Source organism: Pristiophorus japonicus, unplaced genomic scaffold (assembly GCF_044704955.1).
Source record: "Pristiophorus japonicus isolate sPriJap1 unplaced genomic scaffold, sPriJap1.hap1 HAP1_SCAFFOLD_1333, whole genome shotgun sequence".
In the NCBI taxonomy this organism is placed as follows: domain Eukaryota; kingdom Metazoa; phylum Chordata; class Chondrichthyes; family Pristiophoridae; genus Pristiophorus; species Pristiophorus japonicus.
The window spans coordinates 56337-75889 of record NW_027251001.1 but is presented as its reverse complement, the minus strand read 5'-3'; the positions used below and the strand labels follow the sequence as shown (position 1 = coordinate 75889).

General features: G+C 52.5%; 2 protein-coding genes across 4 annotated transcripts in view; one reads left to right on the top strand and one right to left on the bottom strand.

Moving 5' to 3' along the window:
• Window positions 1-1006: 1006 nt before the first annotated feature.
• On the bottom strand, window positions 1007-17335 carry LOC139242446 (26S proteasome non-ATPase regulatory subunit 13-like; the record flags this gene model as incomplete). Its single annotated transcript, XM_070870359.1, has 9 exons — window positions 17146-17335; window positions 14178-14256; window positions 14055-14089; window positions 12272-12327; window positions 10193-10236; window positions 10023-10109; window positions 7536-7707; window positions 1230-1309; window positions 1007-1132 (listed from the first exon to the last, which is right to left on the bottom strand). Coding segments are annotated over exons 1-9 (777 nt in total), but the record flags the coding sequence as incomplete, so codon positions are not given.
• Window positions 17336-17455: 120 nt separating this feature from the next.
• sirt3 (sirtuin 3) overlaps window positions 17456-19553 on the top strand; it is a 57125-nt gene continuing 55027 nt past the window's right edge. Inside the window, exon 1 of one of the 3 annotated variants that reach the window (XM_070870354.1) lies at window positions 17456-17864. In XM_070870354.1, coding sequence (XP_070726455.1) covers window positions 17855-17864 — 10 coding nt within the window. In that variant the 5' untranslated portion in view covers window positions 17456-17854. Of the gene's footprint in view, window positions 17865-18629; window positions 18692-19553 lie in introns of those variants that run through there. The other 2 variants (XM_070870356.1, XM_070870357.1) reach the window with 2 other exon arrangements.

Below are 19553 nucleotides of genomic sequence, written 5' to 3'. Positions count from 1 at the left end.
CCACACTCCCCTCTCCCTCCCCCCACACTCCCCTCTCCCTCCCCCCACACTCCCCTCCCTCCCTCCCCCCACACTCCCCTCTCTCCACCCCCCCACACTCCCCTCTCTTCCCCCCCCCCCCCCACTCCCCTCTCTCTCCCCCCCCCACACTCCCCTCTCTCTCCCCCCCCCCCACTCCGCCCCCCCCCCCCACACTCCCCCCCCCCCCCACACTCCCCTCTCTCTCCCCCCCCCCCCCCCCACACTCCCCTCTCTCTCCCCCCCCCCCACACTCCCCTCTCTCTCCCCCCCCCCACACTCCCCTCTCTCTCCCCCCCCCCCACACTCCCCTCTCTCTCCCCCCCCCCCCCACACTCCCCTCTCTCCCCCCCCCCCCCCCACACTCCCCTCTCTCTCCCCCCCCCCCCACACTCCCCTCTCTCTCTCCCCCCCCCCACACTCCCCTCTCTCTCCCCCCCCCACACTCCCCTCTCTCTCTCCCCCCCCCCACACCTCTCTCCCCCCCCCCACACTCCCCTCTCTCTCTCCCCCCCCCCCCCACACTCCCCTCTCTCTCCTCCACCCCCCCACACTCTCCTCTCTCTCCTCCCCCCCCACACTCTCCTCTCTCTCCTCCCCCTCCCCCCCCACACTCCCCTCCCTCCCTTCCCCCCCTCCCCCTCTCTCCTTCCTTCCTTCCTTCCTTCCACCCTCCCCTCTCTCCTCCCTCTCCTCCCTCCCCTCCCTTCCCCCCACTCCCCTCTCTCCTCCCTCCCTCCCCCCCCCCCCCACTCCCCTCTCTCCCTCCCTCCCTTTCCCCCCCCCCCACTCCCCTCTCTCCTCCCTCCCTCTCTTTCCTCCCCCCACTTCTCCCTCCCGCTCGCCCCTCGCTAGCTCCCTCCCCCAGCCGCAATCCTCAAGTCCCACCGACTCCCCATCTGTTCTCCATCCCCTCAGTCCCACTCTCTGCCTGCCTGCCTGCCCGCCCCCGCGGCTCTCTGTCCCCACCCTTCCTGTAACATTTTACCTGCTGTCCCCACGATGCTTTTAGAGCCTGAAATGTCTCCACGTTCCCGCTGTTGAATGCGTACAGCGTGTCGATAAGCCACTGTTTGTCCGTGGTCCTCAGAGACTCCAGCACGGGATGCATCAACTGTGAGGGACAAACACACAGCAAGATCCCAGCATCACCTACTATTTCACAACTTAACGAGTAAGTAAACACACAGAGTAGCCACAAAGATACTCACAAGTTCTCCAAAGTTGTAGACACCTTCACCTAAAAGCCCAGCCAGCCCGAGAGTGAAAGCCCGCTCCTGATGTTCAGCAACTGGATCACAAACACAGAATCAAACCTTAGCTACTGAACACGGCATCAATCCAGAGGGGCAGCCTCCAGACTATCACTGGGAAAAGGTTGGAAGAAAGATTTTGCTGCAAGGTTAATTAGAACAGGAAATGTTTTACCACCGTTTGATTGGCACCCCATGTACCACCTTCAACATTCACTCCCTCCACCACCGGCGCACCGTGGCTGTAGTGTGCACCATCTAAAAGATGCACTGCAGCAACTCGCCAAGGCTTCTTCGGCCGCACCTCCCAAACCCGCGACCTCGACCACCTAGGACAAGGGCAGCAGGCGCATGGGAACATCACCACCTTCACGTTCCCCTCCAAGTCACACATCATCCGGACTTGGAAATATATTGGTCGTTCCTTCATCGTTGCTGAGTCAAAATAAGAACATAAGAAATAGGAGCAGGAGTAGGCCCATATGGCCCCTCGAGCCTGCTCCACCATTTAATACGATCATGGACTCAAGTCCACTTCCCTGCCCACTCTCCATAACCCCTTATTCCCTTATCAGTTACGAAGCTGTCTATCTCTGTCTTAAATTTATTCAATGTCCCAGCTTCCACAGCTCTCTGAGGCAGCGAATTCCACAGATTTACAACCCTGAGAGAAGAAATTCCTCTTCATCTTAGTTTTAAATGGGTGGCCCCTTATTCTAAGATCATGCCCTCTAGTTCTAATCTCTCTGCATCCACCCTGTCAGCCCCCTCATAATCTTATACTTTCGATAAGATTCCATCTCATTCTTCCGAATTCCAATGAGTAGAGGCCCAGCCTCCTCAACCTTTCCTCATAAGTCAACCCCCTCACCCTGGAACTCCCTCCCTAACAGCACCTTCACCACACGGACTGTAGCGGTTCAAGGCGGCGGCTCACCACCACCTACTCAAGGGCGATTAGGGATGGGCAATAAATGCTGGCCTTGCCAGCGACGCCCACATCCCGAGAATTAATTTTAAAAAACAAGTACGCATTGAGGCCAGGGCTAATATCATTTAAAAGGGAATTAGGCAAGTAGCTTAGCGAATACTGTTAATGGCTCTTTCTCCTCTGGTACTGTCCCCACTAGGGGGAAAGGCAGGGCAACTAAAGTCAGAGCTCCCAAGATGACGAAAGAGATAGAGAATATGAAAAAGAAAGGAAGCCTTACATTCTATAGTGCCTTTCACGACCACTGGATGTCTCAAGCGCTTCACAGCTAAGTACTTTTGGTGTGCATCACTGTTGTAATGTGGGAAACACATCAGCCCATTTGCACACAGCAAGCTCCCACAAACAGCAATGTGATACTGACCAGATAATCTGTTTTTGTTATGTTGACTGAGGGGTAAATATTGGCCAGGACATCAGGGATAACTCCCATCTGCTCTTGTTCGAAATATTGCCGTGGGATCTTTTACATCCACCTGAAGGCACACGGGGCTTCGGTTTAACATCCCAGCCAAAAGACAGCAACTCTGATAGTGCAGCGCTCCCTCAGCACTGCACTGGAATGTCAGCCTGGATTTTTGTGCTCAAGTTCCTGGAGTGGGACTTGAACCCACAACCTTCTGACTCAGAGGCCAGAGTGCTACCCACTGAGCCACAGCTGTCACTAGCAGAAGAGCGTGTATGACAGATGTCAGGTTGAGAATACATCTGAGAATCGGGCCAAACATAGAAAGGTCAGAGGGGAAGTGAAAAAGAAAATAAGAGGGGCAAAGAAAGGGTATGAGAATACAATGGCAGCCAACATAAAAGGTAATCCAAGAATCTTCTATAGGCAAATAAATAGTAAACAGGTTGACTACAAGGGGGGGTGGGGCCAATTATGGACCAAAAAGGAGACCTACGGATGGAGGCAAAGGGTATGGCTGAGAAAAGAAAAGACAGACTTGAATTTCTACAGCGCCTTTCATGGCCACCACGACAGCCGATGAAGTACTTTTGGAGTGTAGTCACACTTGTAATGTGGGAAACGCGGCAGCCAATTTGTGCACAGCAAGCTCCCACAAACAGCAATGTGATTGATAGAGAATTCAAACAGGCTGCATTTAGACAGGTTGAGAAAACACAGACTCCCGTGTCTACGTGCGACTGAACACATTGCATTAAGTCATCAATCAACTTGACATTAGGACCTTTGGGTAGCGAGCCAATTAAAGGTTAAAAGACTATCAAATGAGCCAATAAGGTCAAAGGAGGAGAGTTCTTTTCTGTAAATTGAACCAGGTATAAGTACAGCCATTTTGACCATGTGGTCTCAGAAGGACAAAGGCCTGGCTTAAAGACAGAAGCTTGCTGCTGCTGCTGCCAAAATAAAGTTACATTAAAACTACGGAGTTCGTATTTCATTGGAAATTAAGAGATCTAACAGTGACAACGATCTGATAATCTGTGTTTTTTTTGTTATGTTGATTGAGGGATAAATATTGGCTAGGACGCCGGGGATAACTCCCTTGCTCTTCTTCAAAATAGTGCCATGAGATACTAAATGAGTACTTTGCATCTGTCTTCACCAAGGAAGATGCTGCCATAGACATAGTGAAGGAGGAGGTAGTGGAGATACTGGATGAGATAACAATTGATAAAGATGAGGTATTAGAAAGGCTGGCTGTATTTAAAGTAGTTAAGTACCAGGACCAGATGGGATGCATCCTAGGATGCGGAGGGAAGCGAAGGAAGAAATCGCAGAGGTACTGGCCATAATCTTCCTATCCTCCATAGATACAGGCCTGCTGCCAGAGGACTGGAGAATTGCAAATGGTACACTATTGTTCAAAAAAGGGTGTAAGGATAAACCCAGCAACTACAGGCCGGTCAGTTTAACCTCAGTAGTGGGGAAGCTTTTAGAAATAGTGATCAGGGACAAAGTTAACAGTCACTTGGATAGGGGTGGATTAATTAACGAAAATCAGCACGGATTTGTTAAAGGCAAATTGTCTTTGACCAACTTGATCGAGTTTTTTGATGAGGTAACAGAGAGGGTTTATGTGAGCAATGCGGTTGACGTAGTGTACATGGATTTCCAAAATGCATTCGACAAATTGCTACATAATAGGCTTGCCAGCAAAGTTGAAGCCCATGGAATAAAAGGGACAATGGCAGTATGGATACGGAATTGGCTAAGTGACGGGAACGGTTGTTTTTGGGACTGGGGGAAGGTACACAGTGGTGTTCCCCAGGGGCCGGTACTGGGACCACTGTTATTCTTGTTATATATTAATGACTTGAATGTTGGTCTATATGGCACAATTTCAAAATTTGCAGATGACACAGAACTTGGAAGATAGTGATAGACTTCATACAATCTTTGAAATTTACAGCAGACAGGTCATTCGGCCCATCGTGTCTGTGCCGGCCAACAAAGAGCTATCCAGCCGAATGCCACTCTCCAGCTCTTGGTCCGTAGCCCTGAGGTTGCAGCAGTTCAAGTGCACATCTAAGTACTTTTTAAATGTGATGAGGGTTTCTGCCTCTACCTCCTTTCAGGCAGTGAGTTCCAGACCCCCACCACCCTCTGGGTGAAAAATATTCTCCTCAAATCGTCTCTGAACCTCCTACCACTTACTTTAAATCTATGCCGCCAGTTATTGACCCCTCTGCCAAGGAAAACAGGTCCTTCCTATCCACTCTATCTAGGCCCCTCATAATTTTATACACCTCAATTATGTCTCAATCTCCTCTGTTCCAAAGCAAACAATCCCAGCCTATCCAATCTTGCCTCATAGCTAAAATTCTCCAGTCCAAGCAACATCCTCGTAAATCTCTTTCTGTGCTGTAATTTCTGTGATTTGACAGACAGCGGCCATTCAACCCATCACGCGTGCAAGTTGTTTCCTAGAACAATCCCACTGCCCTGCTCTCTCCCCATAGCCCTGTATCAATCCCACTCTCTCCCCACAGCCCTGTACCAATCCCAAACTAATCCCACTGCCTCGCTCTCTCCCCATAGCCCTGTATTAATCCCAAACTAATCCTACTGCTCTGCTCTCTCCCCATAGCCCTGTATCAATCCCACTCTCTCCCCACAGCCCTGTATCAATCCCAAACTAATCCTACTGCTCTGCTCTCTCCCCATAGCCCTGTATCAATCCCAAACTAATCCCACTGCCTCGCAACAATCCCAAACTAGTCTCACTGCCCCACTCTCTCCCCATAGTCCTGTATCAATCCCCAAACTCCCCATAGCCCTGTATCAATCCCAAAGTAATCCCACTGTCCCGCTCTCTCCCCATAACCCTGTATCAATCCCAAACTAATCCCACTGCCTCCCTCTGTCCCCATCTCCTGTATCTTTCTGTACTTCAAATATTTATCCAGTTGTCTATGTCCCAACCACTCCCTGTGGCAATGAACTCCCGTTCTTTGGACCCAAATTTGGCCAGTACAGATTTCTGGTGCACTCACCAGAGGTGCGCCAAAAATCTTCGGGCCGAGTTTTGCCGCTCTCCAGCCTCTCCTCGATAGTGCCGTTGCGTGGCAACTGGATTCGGGGGTGGAGCCAGGTCCCGGCGCTGAAAACAGTGCTGGGACCTCTGCACATGATCGTATGCGCAGTAGCTCCTCGCCCCCAGAATCTGAGTGTTTGCTGCAGGCTGTGTGGGAGGGGCCAACGCTCTCCGCCCCTATCCCGGGCCGAGTGGCCTGCTGCATTGGTCAGCTGCTGCCTTCCTGCGCTGAGGGTTACAAGAGACAGGTTGGGTGGGTGGGAGTTAATCAGTCACGCCGGGGGCGGGGGAGAGCGGGACCGGGGGGGGGGGGGGGGAGGCAGAGGAGAAAAGAATCTTCAAAGATTTTCCAGTACTTTAATATCTAGCTATCTTTACTAAAAATATACTCAGTTTAATTAGGCTGATAGCACCTACACCCTGTCCAGTCTCACTGCTTGGGATTTTTAAACAAAACTAGCATTCCTATCATAACTGTCGTTTGGAGGCTACCTGCACTGATTTCTTAATTCACCACAACGTTTTTCCTGAGCGGACACAAGAGGCTTCATACGCTGGCCTAAGTTAGTTGGAATAACTTTTAGCTGGCTAAACTTGCTTAAATGGCCAAAACAGGTGTAAGTGGCTGGTAACGCCCGCTTTTGGAAAATAAAACCCAAAAAAACCTAACTAACTCAGCAAATTAAATGGGGGAGAATTGCGATTTTTAAGTTACTCCAAAAAAAATCTAGTTGCTCCAAAAAAAAATGAAGCAACTCCTGGGGAAACTTGGGCCTTTCATCTCTGAAAATGACAGTGCAGCGCTCCCTCAGTACTGTCCTTCCAACAGTGCAGCGCTCCCTCAGTACTGTCCTTCCAACAGTGCAGCGCTCCCTCAGTACTGTCCCTCCAACAGTGCAGCGCTCCCTCAGTACTGTCCCTCCAACAGTGCAGCGCTCCCTCAGTACTGTCCCTCCAACAGTGCAGCGCTCCCTCAGTACTGCCCTTCCGACAGTGCAGCACTCCCTCAGTACTGTCCCTCCAACAGTGCAGCACTCCCTCAGTACTGTCCCTCCAACAGTGCAGCGCTCCCTCAATACTGCCCTTCCGACAGTGCAGCACTCCCTCAGTACTGTCCCTCCAACAGTGCAGCACTCCCTCAGTACTGTCCCTCCAACAGTGCAGCGCTCCCTCAATACTGCCCTTCCAACAGTGCAGCACTCCCTCAATACTGTCCCTCCAACAGTGCAGCGCTCCCTCAATACTGCCCTTCCGACAGTGCAGCGCTCCCTCAATACTGCCCTTCCGACAGTGCAGCGCTCCCTCAATACTGCCCTTCCGACAGTGCAGCGCTCCCTCAGTCCTACGCTGCGAGTGTCAGCCTGGATTTGTGCTCTAGTCTCTGGAGTGGGACTGGAACTCACGACCTTCAGACTTGTAGACGGGAGTGCTGCCCATTGAGCCATGCTGACAACGAAGGGAAAGATTAGGCACTTAAAAATGTTTTGCTGTGGATGTTAAATGGAAAGCGAGCGGAATTGCAGCCTGCTCTCTCCGAGCAGCTCATGGGAAGATGCGGGAGTTAGAACCAAACTCAATAAACTCTAAGCCACAATAAAAGGGGCCAGTGAGCGGGAGACGGGGCAGTCACCGCTCACCGTGGGAATGGGAGATGGAAGTGCTGGGTGTGTCGCACAAGCACCTGTTGGGCTTTTATTTCAAAAGTAACTGTGAGGAAATCGTGGGAAGGGCCAACATGCCGCCTCGGGCGAGGAGTTTTAATCTGTTACTTACCTGGCAAATCTTTGATATCAATACAGCCCAGGAAGCGCAGTGCGTCCTTGTAGTAAGAAGCGTGGTTCCCGACGATCTGGTAATACTTGCTGGACAGATCGTAGAAGCGGCCATGGACCGAGGTCACTCCGGGAAGGTTGGTCAGCATCTCATCCACCTCCTCGATGGTTTTCTGAGAGAATTGATGGGTGTAAAGACATTCCATAAACTATTACATTCTACCTGCAACTAAAATGCCAACAGGAATAAGGATAGGGTCACCCTCGCCCCCACCGCCCTCGCCCCCCCCTGACCCACGCACCTCCCCCCACCGCCCTCGCACCTCCCCCCACCCTCGCACCTCGTTACTGGTCCACTGCTGTTCTCAATTACCCACTAATGTTTCTTAACTTCCCCTCGGGTCCCTTCTCCCAGTCTGCGCTGAAATTCATGTATGGTCACAGCATGGAAGGCGGCCATTCGAGCCCGTGCCGGCTCCCTGCAAGAGCACTTCAGCCAGTCCCACTCCCCCACCCTTTCCCCAGAGCCCTGCAAATGTTTTTCCTTCAGTTACTTATCAAACTCCCTTTTGAAAGCCACAATTGAATCTGCCTCCACCACCCTTTCAGGCAGTGAATTCCAGATCCTAACCACTCGCTGCCTAAGAGATTTCCCTCATGTTGCCTCTGGTTCTTCTGCCAATCACCTTAAATCTGTGTCCACTGGTTCTCCACCCTTCCACCAATGGGAACAGTTTCTCTCTATCTACTCTGTCCAGAGCCCTCATGATTTTGAACAACGTGATCAAATCTCCTCTCAACTTTCTCTGCTCCAAGGAGAACAACCCCAGCTTCTCCAGTCTACCCACGTAACTGAAGTCCCTCATCCCTGGAACCAGTCTTGTAAATCTCCTCTGCACCCTCTCCAAGGCCTTCACGTCCTTCTTAAAGTGCGGTGCCCAGAATTGGACACAATACTGCAGTTGGGGCCGAAGCAGTGTTTTATACAGGTCCATTATAACGTCCTGACTTCTGCACTCTATAGGGACCGATTTTCAGCTTTCGGGGTTGTTCGGCGAAAACCGTGGCAATACGTGAAACTTACCATTTTCAGCCCGAACTTTCGGCCTTTACGTCTGCGCCAGGAGGTAAGGGAGACGTTGCACAAGCGGTGCAAACCGAGAGTTTCGGCAACTTTAGTCCGGGGGGCGGGAGCGCTGCGAGAGGTGCCTTGGGAGGGGGCTAAAAAATCCAAGAACATTTACAAGACCCTTATCTATCGAATCGCTGCAAAAAAATTAAAAAATGATACCTTTAACTTACTTTGTGGCAGGTTTTCATGCTTGCCGTCGGTATTCTGGGCGCGGCGTACAGGTCGCGAGAGAGCCGAAGGTCCCACGCAAACGTAATCTGCGCCATTGCATGTCGACGCACCTCTCCCCGGCGGTACGTCCCATCGCCGCCACAAACAGGTACCCGAGGATCCCGCCCGGGCTTTCGCCGCAGAGGGTCAAATCGTCGTGAAAACCCGGTCGCAAACCTGCCGAAAATCCGGCCCAAACTTACCTCTATTTATGAATCCCAGGATACCGTATGCTTCTTTAACTGCTGTCTTCAACGATTTGTGCACAGGTGTCTCTGTTCATGCACCTCCTTTAGAATTGTACCCTTTAGATTATATTGCCTCTCCTCGTACTTCCTACCAAAACGTATCACTTCGCACTGTTCACTGTACTTCTAAGATGTGTGTCATCTGCAAAATTTTAAATTGGGCCCTGGACAGCCACATCCACATCATTAATATATATCAAGAAAAGCAGTGGTCCCAGTACCGAACCCTGGGGAACACCACTGTATACCTTCCTCCAGTCCAAAAAACAACCCTTCACCACTACACTCTGTTTCCTGTCACTCAGTCAATTGGATGCACATTTCCCACCATGATCTCTGTGTAGAATTCCCATTTACTGTGTGTCTTTTCCAATCATTAAACATGGCTGTTCCGCACACAACTCTCTCTGCCCTCCGCACAGAGCACACGCTCGCTGCACCGAACTCCCCCTCTCTGCCCTCCACAGGGAACTCCCCCTCTCCGCACAGAGTGCAGAAGATCTCTCTCTTTCTCCTCCGCTTTATAATTGAGGCACAATTCAGGTGCCTTTATGTCATTAATGCGATCTCATTGCTCCAATCGCTGCAGAACAGGAGTCCAGACCATCAGGGCCCACGATCCGGACTCTCTGTAAACCAGTCACTGAGCATCTCGGAGTCACTCCCATTCCTGATATTCCGCCACTCCTGATGAAACGTGTCTGGTCAACACTGGGAATAATGCTGTTACGGAGTCAGGGAACTGAACTGAGAATTTAGTTTCTTACACAAATCCGAGCACTGCACAGCTGCAGCCGGGAATGTACTCAGTTAAAATCTAACTTCAGAAACACAGCGGTTTTACGTCGCTGCTTTCCAAGAATAAACAAGGATTCGGTTAACGTCAATCAGGTTGTACCTTTGTGACCGGGAGGTCTCCCACGTTTAATTTTAAAGCACCAATCGCTGTTTTACAGAGAATCACTGCCTCGTCACTGGATTTCACCTGAAGAAAAGAAAGCAAAAAATATCATAAATTAAGAAATTAAATTAAATAAAACAAAGTGCAACATAAACCAAATCACTCACCTTTTCTCTTGTTTTTTCCAAAAATGTTAGGGCCACATTCGGATCTGTAATTAAACACAAGGTCCATCAGCACGGACAGGGGAACACTGAACGGTGATTGAGTTCTGGTTTATATACACTGCCTATTCACTGGTGTGGGGACCAGTGTGTGTAATAGGCACAGATGGCCCACACTCCCCTCCACTCCTTTAGTGCAATCGTTAACCTATTTACATTAAACAACTTGCATTTATATAGCGCCTTTAATGTAGTAAAACGTCCCATGGCGTTTCACAGCAGTGTCATAAATCAAAATTTGACACCAAGCAACATAAGGACATATTAGGGCAGGTGCTTGGTCAAAGAGGTCGGTTTTAAGAAGCGTCTTAAAGGAGGAAAGAGAGACGGAGAGGTTTAGGCAGGGAGTTCCAGAGATTACAGTACAGGCAGCTGAAGGCACGGCCGCCAATGGTGGAGCGATTAAAACCGGGAGATGCGCAAGATGCCAGATTTGGAGGAGTGCAGAGATCGCGGAGGATTGTAGGAGGTACAGAGATAGAGAGGGTGTAGGGGCTGCAGGAGGTTGCAGAGATAGGGAGGGGTGTAGGGTTGCAGGAGGTTAGAGAGAGAGGGAGGGGTATAGGGACTGGAGGGGGTTACAGAGATAGGGAGGGGTGTAAGGGCTGGAGGAGGTTACAGATATGGGGAGGGGTGTAGGGGCTGAAGGAGGTTACAAAGATAGGGAAGGGTGTAGGGCTGGAGTAGGTTACAGAGATAGGGAGGGGTTCAGGGATGGAGATTACAGAGAAAGGGAGGGATGTAGGACTGGAGGAGGTTAGAGATAGGGAGGAGTGTAGGGCTGAAGAAGATTACAGAGGGGTGTACACATGGAGGATGTTAGAGATGGGGAGGGGAGGGGCTGGAGAAAGTTAGGGGAGGGGAGGGGAGTTTGGACAGGTTACCGCCTTGTCTGGAAAAGTGCACGTTCGCCGCTGACATCCCATATCCAGTCGCGAGGCAGTAATTGGTGTCGGCCCCGATCGCGAATAGTTCGGTCGCAGTCGGAGCCCTGGGCGCTGAAAGCCACAAGTCACTCACAGCCGCACTCCGGCCAACCTGCAGACATTCTCCAGCTGCTAATACCAACAGTGTCTGATTTAGGATCAATCCACCAATCAGGCAACTGCGCTGGGTCAGCCCTGTCCAAACCACCAGGCCCAGAAACGTCAAACAGGACAAAAGCAGGGAGAAATTCCCGCGGGAGCAGAAACCGAGTAGTGATTGTCGGTGGGGCCGTTAGCTGGCTGCGCTTGGTCTGAAGGCTTTAATCCTGACACCCCTCCATTCTACACTGTCCATTGGTACCCAGTCTGACTGAGCTGTGGTATTTACAACAGATGTAATATTTCAAACTCGACAGATCCTTGGTTCCGATTGGCTGATTCCATCCATTGAAATATGAAATCCTTAAATCTGGACACAGAAGTAAATAATCAGAGCATTGGTCCACATCTGGAGCACTGCGTCCACATCTGGAATAACTGTGTCCACATCTGGGCCCTGCCCCTCAGGAAGGATATATCGCTCAGAGGGGGAGCAGCGCAGATTCACCAGAATGATACCGGGGCTAAAAGGGTTAAATTACGAGGACAGGCTGCACAGACTGGGCTTGTATTCCCTCGACTTTAGAAGATTAATGGGGCGGGGGGGGGGGGGGGAATCTGATCGAGGTGTTTAAGGTGATTAAAAGGAGTTGATGATAGATAGAAACTATTTCCTCTGGTGGGGGGAGTCCAGAACAAGGGGGCGTCACCTTAAAATTAGAGCCAGGCCGTTCAGGGGTGATGTCAGGAAGCACTTCTTCACACAAAAGGCAGTGGGAATCTGGAACTCTCTCCCCCAAAAAGCTGTGGATGCTGGGGGTCAATTGCAACTTTCAAACCTGAGCTGGATCAGTTTTTGTTGGTATCAGGGATACGGAGCCAAGGCGGGTGGGTGGAGTTAGCTCACAGATCAGCCATGATATCATCGAATGGCAGAACACGATCGAGGGGCTGAATGGCCTCCTCCTGTTCCTGTGGTCAGGAGAAACACACTCACCTGTCATTTGTCGCACCACATGTAGAACAATCTCCACGAGGGACAGAGGGTTAATCCTGTAACAACACGTTGCAAAGGATTTAATCCGAAGAGCTTTGATTTAAAGTGGCAACATAATTTAAACACAATGTGATTCTCCATTCCCATTATTAACGGCTCACACCAACGTTCCCTTAATGTTTTTGAATGCGGGGCCCCCTTAAGCGGCCCATTCAAAATTCCGCGCCTGCGCGATTTTTCCCATTTAAAAGCCGGTAAGCTGGCTGTGCATGAGCTGCTTAAGTGAAACATTGCCTCTCACTCAACATTACACTCCAAATGATGAATTTGCAATCTGGGATTGCCAGATGCTGGGGGTCACAGGGGAGAATCGCAATGCCATGACATTTCCGTATTTGTGGAGTTATTCGCAGTGTGTATGTAAAGCAACACCATTTCCTACAGAATACTTCGGAGCATCTTTCACAACCTAGGGATGTCCCAAAGTTCTTTACAGCCAATGAAAGAGTCTTTAAGAAGTGTGGTCATTGTTGTAATGTGGGACAACACAGCAGCCAATTTGTACACAGCAAGCTTCCACAAACAGCAATGAGATAAATGACCAGATAATCTGTTTTAGTAATGTTGGCTTAAAGATAAATATTGGCCAGGACACGTGCCAAGTGTGAGCCAATACAATTTGGGAGTAAAAAGGACTGGGAATGTGCACTTAATGGAAAGACACTGAAGGGTGAGGATGGACAGAGACCCCGGGGTTCAAATACAGAATTCACAAAGTGCAAGTGTAGGGAGATGTAGTTATAAAAAGGTCAATAACATTTTGGATTTTATAAATAGTGGCACCGAGTGCAAGAGTAAAGAATGAATGATGAATTTGCACAAAACACTGGGTCGGCCAGTTAATTCTGTGTGAGCTCGGATAGTCCCAAACTAATCCCATTGCCTGTGCTCTGTCTTCCTCAGCTTCAAATACTTATCCAACTGAGTGCAGTTTTATGCCCCATTATAGAAAAGAGATTAAAACTAGAGAGCGCGGACAGTGTGGATTCACCAGAGTGATTCCAGGGGTGGAAACTGGAGCTCTGAGGAGAGACTGGAGTACTGGGATTGTTCCCACTGGAGCAGAGAAGGTAAGAGGAGTTCGACAGAGTGAGGAGAGATTAAGAGAAGTATCTTTACACGGACGGTTGTTGGAACAGGGAATGATTTATTACGATGGTAAGTACTGCAGCGAATTGAATACGGCCAGGGTGATCTCCTGGACTAGTTTTGATCAGCTGGATGGATCGGAGAGGAATTTTCCTGGATTTTTTTTCCCCCAATTGGCCTGGGTTTTTAAATCTGGTTTTTGCCTCTCCCAGGAGATCACATGGCTCCGGTTGGGGTGGAGTGTAGAATGGTCAGTATAAGGGATGTCGCAGTTGTGTGGGGCAGACTGGTTGGGCTGGATGCTCTTTACCTTTCTGCCATTGTTCATAGGTTTATATGTAACCTTCAGGGCTGCTGACCGAGGGCCGTGCGGTTAGTTGTCATACGGCACGGACAAAATGGGCTGAGATGTCCTCCTTCTGCTCTGTGTTTCTATGACTCATAGGCTGAGGCAGAGACCACTGCATCTTTTTGATGGGGAAATTGGATAAATATTTGAAGTCGAGGAAGACACAGAGCACGGGTAGTAGGATTAGTTTAGGACTGTCCGAGCTCACACCCAAGGATGGGCTGAATGACCGCCTTCTGTGCTGTACATTTTATGTTATTAGCATAATTAAGATTTACTTCTTACCTGTGTTCAAATTCACTGATAAAATTCTCGTATAGCTGCAAAATAAATGTTTTTCTAATTATATAATCTGGATAAGACAAATTAGAATGTTTACATCAAATGTAGTGGGGCCACATGACGTACCTTGATCAGCCCGTCGCCAGTAGCAAAGCACGGCTTCTGCACAAAGTCCAGCAGCTTCACCGTCAGCTGGTGCCACAGTCTGTGGTTAAACATTCAAAACACCACCGGGTTAGAGCACAGACACCAGGAACCCACACCCGCTCCCCAGAGGACACAGCCCCACCCTGCCCCCAGAGGCTAACCCCACGCCACACCACTTCCTGCCCCTGGGGGCAAACACCCCCTCCCGTACCCCTCCCTGTGGGGAACACCCCCCCCCGCCCGGGTGGAGAAAAGACACCCCCTCCGCCCCACTCGTTGTTCTTGGACAGCGGCAGAGTGCCGGCCTGGGTCCATCCCATGAAATCTCAGGGGACCACGTATCGGGTTCATATCCCTGACTCTATTAATTCCCAGATAGCCCCAGTTGCTGATGGTACCAGAACCTGTGGAATTCTCGACCACAGAAAGTTGTTGAGTCCAGTTCGTTGGATATATTCAAGAGGGAGTTAGATGTGGCCCTTACGGCTAAGGGGATCAGGGGGTATGGAGAGAAGGCAGGAGTGGGGTATTGAAGTTGCATGATCAGCCATAATCATATTGAATGGCGGTGCAGGCTCGAAGGGCCGAATGGCCTACTCCTGCACCTAGTTTCTATGTACCCCTCCACCCAGAGAGCACCCCCCCGTACCCCTCCACTCTGAGAGCACCACCCCCCCGTACCCCTCCACCCGGAGAGCACCCCCCCACGGACGCCTCCACCCGGAGAGCACCCCCTCACCTCCCGTACCCCTCCACCCGGAGAGCACCCCCCCGTACCCCTCCACCCGGAGAACACCCCCCCCATACCCCTCCACCCGGAGAGCACCTTCCCGTACCCCTCCACCCGGAGAACACCCACCACCCGGAGAGCACCCCCCCCCCCGTACCCCTCCACCCTGAGAGCACCCCCCCACGGACGCCTCCACCCGGAGAGCACCCCCTCACCTCCCGTACCCCTCCACCCGGAGAGCACCCCCCCGTACCCCTCCACCCGGAGAACACCCCCCCCCATGCCCCTCCACCCGGAGAGCACCTTCCCGTACCCCTCCACCCGGAGAACACCCACCACCCGGAGAGCACCCCCCCCCGTACCCCTCCACCCGGAGAGCACCCCCCCGTACCCCTCCACCCGGAGAACACCCACCACCCGTACCCGTCCACCCGGAGAGCACCCCCCCCACCGTACCCCTCCACCCGGAGAACACCCACCACCCTTACCCCTCCACCCGGAGAACACCCACCACCCGTACCCCTCCACCCGGAGAACACCCACCACCCGTACCCCTCCACCCGGAGAACACTCACCACCCGTACCCCTCCACCCGGAGAACACCCACCACCCGTACCCCTCCACCCAGAGAGCACCCCACCGTACCCCACCACCCGGAGAACACCCACCACCCGTACCCCTCCACCCAGAGAACACCCACCACCCGTACCCCTCCACCTGGAGAGCACCCCCCCGTACCCCTCCACCCGGAGAACACCCACCACCCGTACCCCTCCACCCGGACAACACCCACCACCCGTACCCCTCCACCCGGAGAACACCCACCTCCCCCGTACCCCTCCACCCGGAGAACACCCACCTCCCCCGTACCCCTCCACCCGGAGAACACCCACCTCCCCCGTACCCCTCCACCCGGAGAACACCCACCCCCCGTACCCCTCCACCCGGAGAACACCCCCCGTACCCCTCCACCCGGAGAGCATCCCCCACCCCCCCCCCGTACCCCTCCACCCAGAGAGCACCCCTCACACCCCCCCACCCCTGTACCCCTCCACCCGGAGAGCACCCCCCCGTACCCCTCCACCCGGAGAGCACCCCCCCGTACCCCTCCACCCGGAGAGCACCCCCCCGTACCCCTCCACCCGGAGAACACCCACCACCCGTACCCGTCCACCCGGAGAGCACCCCCCCCCACCGTACCCCTCCACCCGGAGAACACCCACCACCCGTACCCCTCCACCCGGAGAACACCCACCACCCGTACCCCTCCACCCGGAGAACACTCACCACCCGTACCCCTCCACCCGGAGAACACCCACCACCCGTACCCCTCCACCCAGAGAGCACCCCACCGTACCCCACCACCCGGAGAACACCCCCCACCCCCCCCCGTACCCCTCCACCCAGAGAGCACCCCTCACACCCCCCCACCCCTGTACCCCTCCACCCAGAGAGCACCCCCCCGTTCCCCTCCACCCAGAGAGCACCCCCCGTACCCCTCCACCCAGAGAGCACCCCCCCGTACCCCTCCACCCAGAGAGCACCCCCCCCGTACCCCTCCACCCAGAGAGCACCCCCCCGTACCCCTCCACCCAGAGAGCACCCCCCCCGTACCCCTCCACCCAGAGAGCACCCCCCCGTACCCCTCCACCCAGAGAGCACCCCCCCCGTACCCCTCCACCCAGAGAGCACCCCCCCCCGTACCCCTCCACGCAGAGAGCACCCCCCCGTACCCCTCCACCCAGAGATCACCCCCCCACCGTACCCCTCCACCCAAAGAGCACCCCCCGTACCCCTCCACCCAGAGAGCACCTCCCCCCGGGGAACACCCCAGAAGATTGCAGAGGGGAGGGGGGTAGGTTTAGAGGAGATTGGAGGGAAATGTCTTCACCCAGAGGGTGGTGGGGGTCTGGAACTCACTGCCTGAAAGGGTGGTTAGAGGCAGAAACCCTCACCACATTTAAAAAGTACTTGGATGTGCACTTGAAGTGCCGTAACCTACAGGGCTATGGACCAAGAGCTGGAAAGTGGGATTAGGCTGGATAGCTCTCGGTCGGGCACGGGTACGATGGGCCGAATGGCCTCCTTCCGTGCTGTAACTTTCTGTGCCATTGAACTCCCCGGAGCGGCCCGAGTCCGAGCCCTGGGACCGGGACAGCGGGAGGCCGGGGCGGGGGAGCGGGGCCTGGTTCGGGAGCGGCCCGGGGCTGGACTCACTTTTTATTGTAAAGCTCCTCCATGCGGAGCCACTCGGGGCCAAGCTCGGGGCCGCCGCGCTGCTGCTGCTGCTGGAGGAAGGCGCTGAGATCCCGCATGGCGGCGGCGGCTGGGCCCGGGGCCAGGGAACACTGAGCGCGGACCGAGGCCGGATGGCAATCAGTGTGACACCGGCCGGAAACCGGGCATGGAGCTTCCGCTACCGGAAACCACCGGACACAGACCCCTCCTCTACCGTAAACTACCGGACACAGGCCCCCTCTACCGTAAACCACCGGATACAGGCCCCTCTTCTACCGTAAACCACTGGACGCAGGCCCCTCCTTCCCCGCCAGTGAATTTCTGGTAAATTCGGTTGTTTTTTTTTATCCCACAATCCCCACAGAGCGATCTTTAACCGGCTGCTGATTGGCTGTCAGGACTGTGGGATCTTGCTGTTCATTTCACTGCCCCCAATTCCCCAACCACTGATGCCGGCCAGGATTCTCCCAGTCTGGGTCCAGGACGGAGTTGGGGCCCAGGTCTGTGGACCGGGAGAGTCGATGCTCACACTGACCCGCTGGCCATGTTTCTGATGCTCGGATATGTCGGGTTCCCAACGTGTTCCCGGAGCTTTCAGCACAACAACTCGCGCCGCCCCTCATGGCCGAAGAGCCATTCCCCAGCTCCAATACTGTTATAGAGCTACAAACAAAAGTGTTCAAGGAGAATGAAAAAAGGTAATTTATTTTGATGAGTTTTTGGTTTTTGCTGGCAGGGAGATTAATCTTCAAATCCTGGAGACTCCAGGGGTCCCGGAGAATTCCAATATCATCGACAAAGGATTGAAAGGGGCGATGAGGAGAAGTGTTCTCACTCAGACAGTTATGGGGATCTGCAACACTCTGCCTGAACCGGTGGTGCAAGCTGGTTCCATCAATAATGTTAAAGGGAGTTGGACGGTCCTGGAGGGTGAGGAACTGACAAGGCTACGGCCACAAAGCGGGGATGTGGTACTAGGCACAGCTGCTCTTTCACAGAGCCGGCACAGACACAGAATGGCCTCCTTCTGTCCTGTAAATTTCTATCAAATCTATGAATTGGCAAACTTAATGGTACGATGCCATTGAAAGAGCAGCCGGGGTTCGTGTTAGGGTTTGGGTGAGGGTTAGTTTGGTTTGGTTCTGGGTGGGTTTGGTTTAGGGTTTGGTTTAGAGTTAGGGTGGGTTTAGTTTGGTTCTGGGTGAGTTTGGTTTAGAGTTGGATTAGGGTTTGGTTTAGAGTTGGATTAGGGTGGGTTTGGTTTGGGGTTTGGGTTTGGTTTAGAGTTTGGGTGGGTTTGGTTTAGAGTGAGGTTTGGGTTTGGGTGAGGGTTAGTTTGGTTTGGTTCTGGGTGGGTTTGGTTTAGAGTTAGGTTAGGGTTTGGGTTAGGGTGGGTTTGGTTTAGTTCTGGATATGCTGCTCTTTGGGACATTACGGTAGGTGAAACCATTTCATCAGGAGGAGGATCAGGTGACGCCAGCTCTATGTTCAGCCTGTGAATGTCAGTCACAGAGCACAGCAAAAGGTAAATACGGACACTGAGCCTGGGGAGTGCGCAGCCCTGTGAACAGTTTCAGGGCGGGTTATTTATGGGAAATGTTGTCTTTGTTTCCTAGAGTGGGGATTATGTCACTGTCCCGGATTTCTTTCCCTGTTATATTGCCACCTTGCTGTAACTGATGGTGAAATTTAAGCCACAGTTGTATCTGAAAGAATCCTGCCTGTCAGCATTAGACCCTTGCTCTCCCTCTCCCTCTCTGCTCATCCACTCCCATTCTGACGCCGACTGCATTTGGAATGTATCTCAATCCCTTGACGCTGTGGCTGAAGGTGCACAATGCCAGGAGTGGGTCAGGGTCAGGGTTAAAGAAATAGGAGCAGGAGTTGGCCATTTGGCCCCTCGAGCCTGCTCTGCCATTCAATAAGATTATGGCTGATCTGATCATAGACTCAGCTCCATTTCCCTGCCCGCTCCCCATAATCCTTTATTCCCTTATCGCTCAAAAATCTGTCTACCTCCGCCTTAAATATATTCAATGATCCAGCCTTCACAGCTCTCTGGGGCAGAGAATTCCACAGATTTACAACCCTCTGAGAGAAGAAATTCCTCCTCATCTCAGCTTTAAATGGGCGGCCCCTTATTGAGACTATGTCCCCTAGTTTTAGTTTCCCCTATGAGTGGAAATATCCTCTCTGCATCCACCTTGTCGAGCCCCCTCATTATCTTATAAGTTTCAATAAGATCACCTCTCATTCTTCTGAACTCTAATATGTATAGGCTCAACCTATCTTCATAAGTCAATCCCCTCATCTCTGGAATCAACCTAGTGAACCTTCTCTGAACAGCTTCCAATGCAAGTATATCCTTCCTTAAATACAGAGACCAA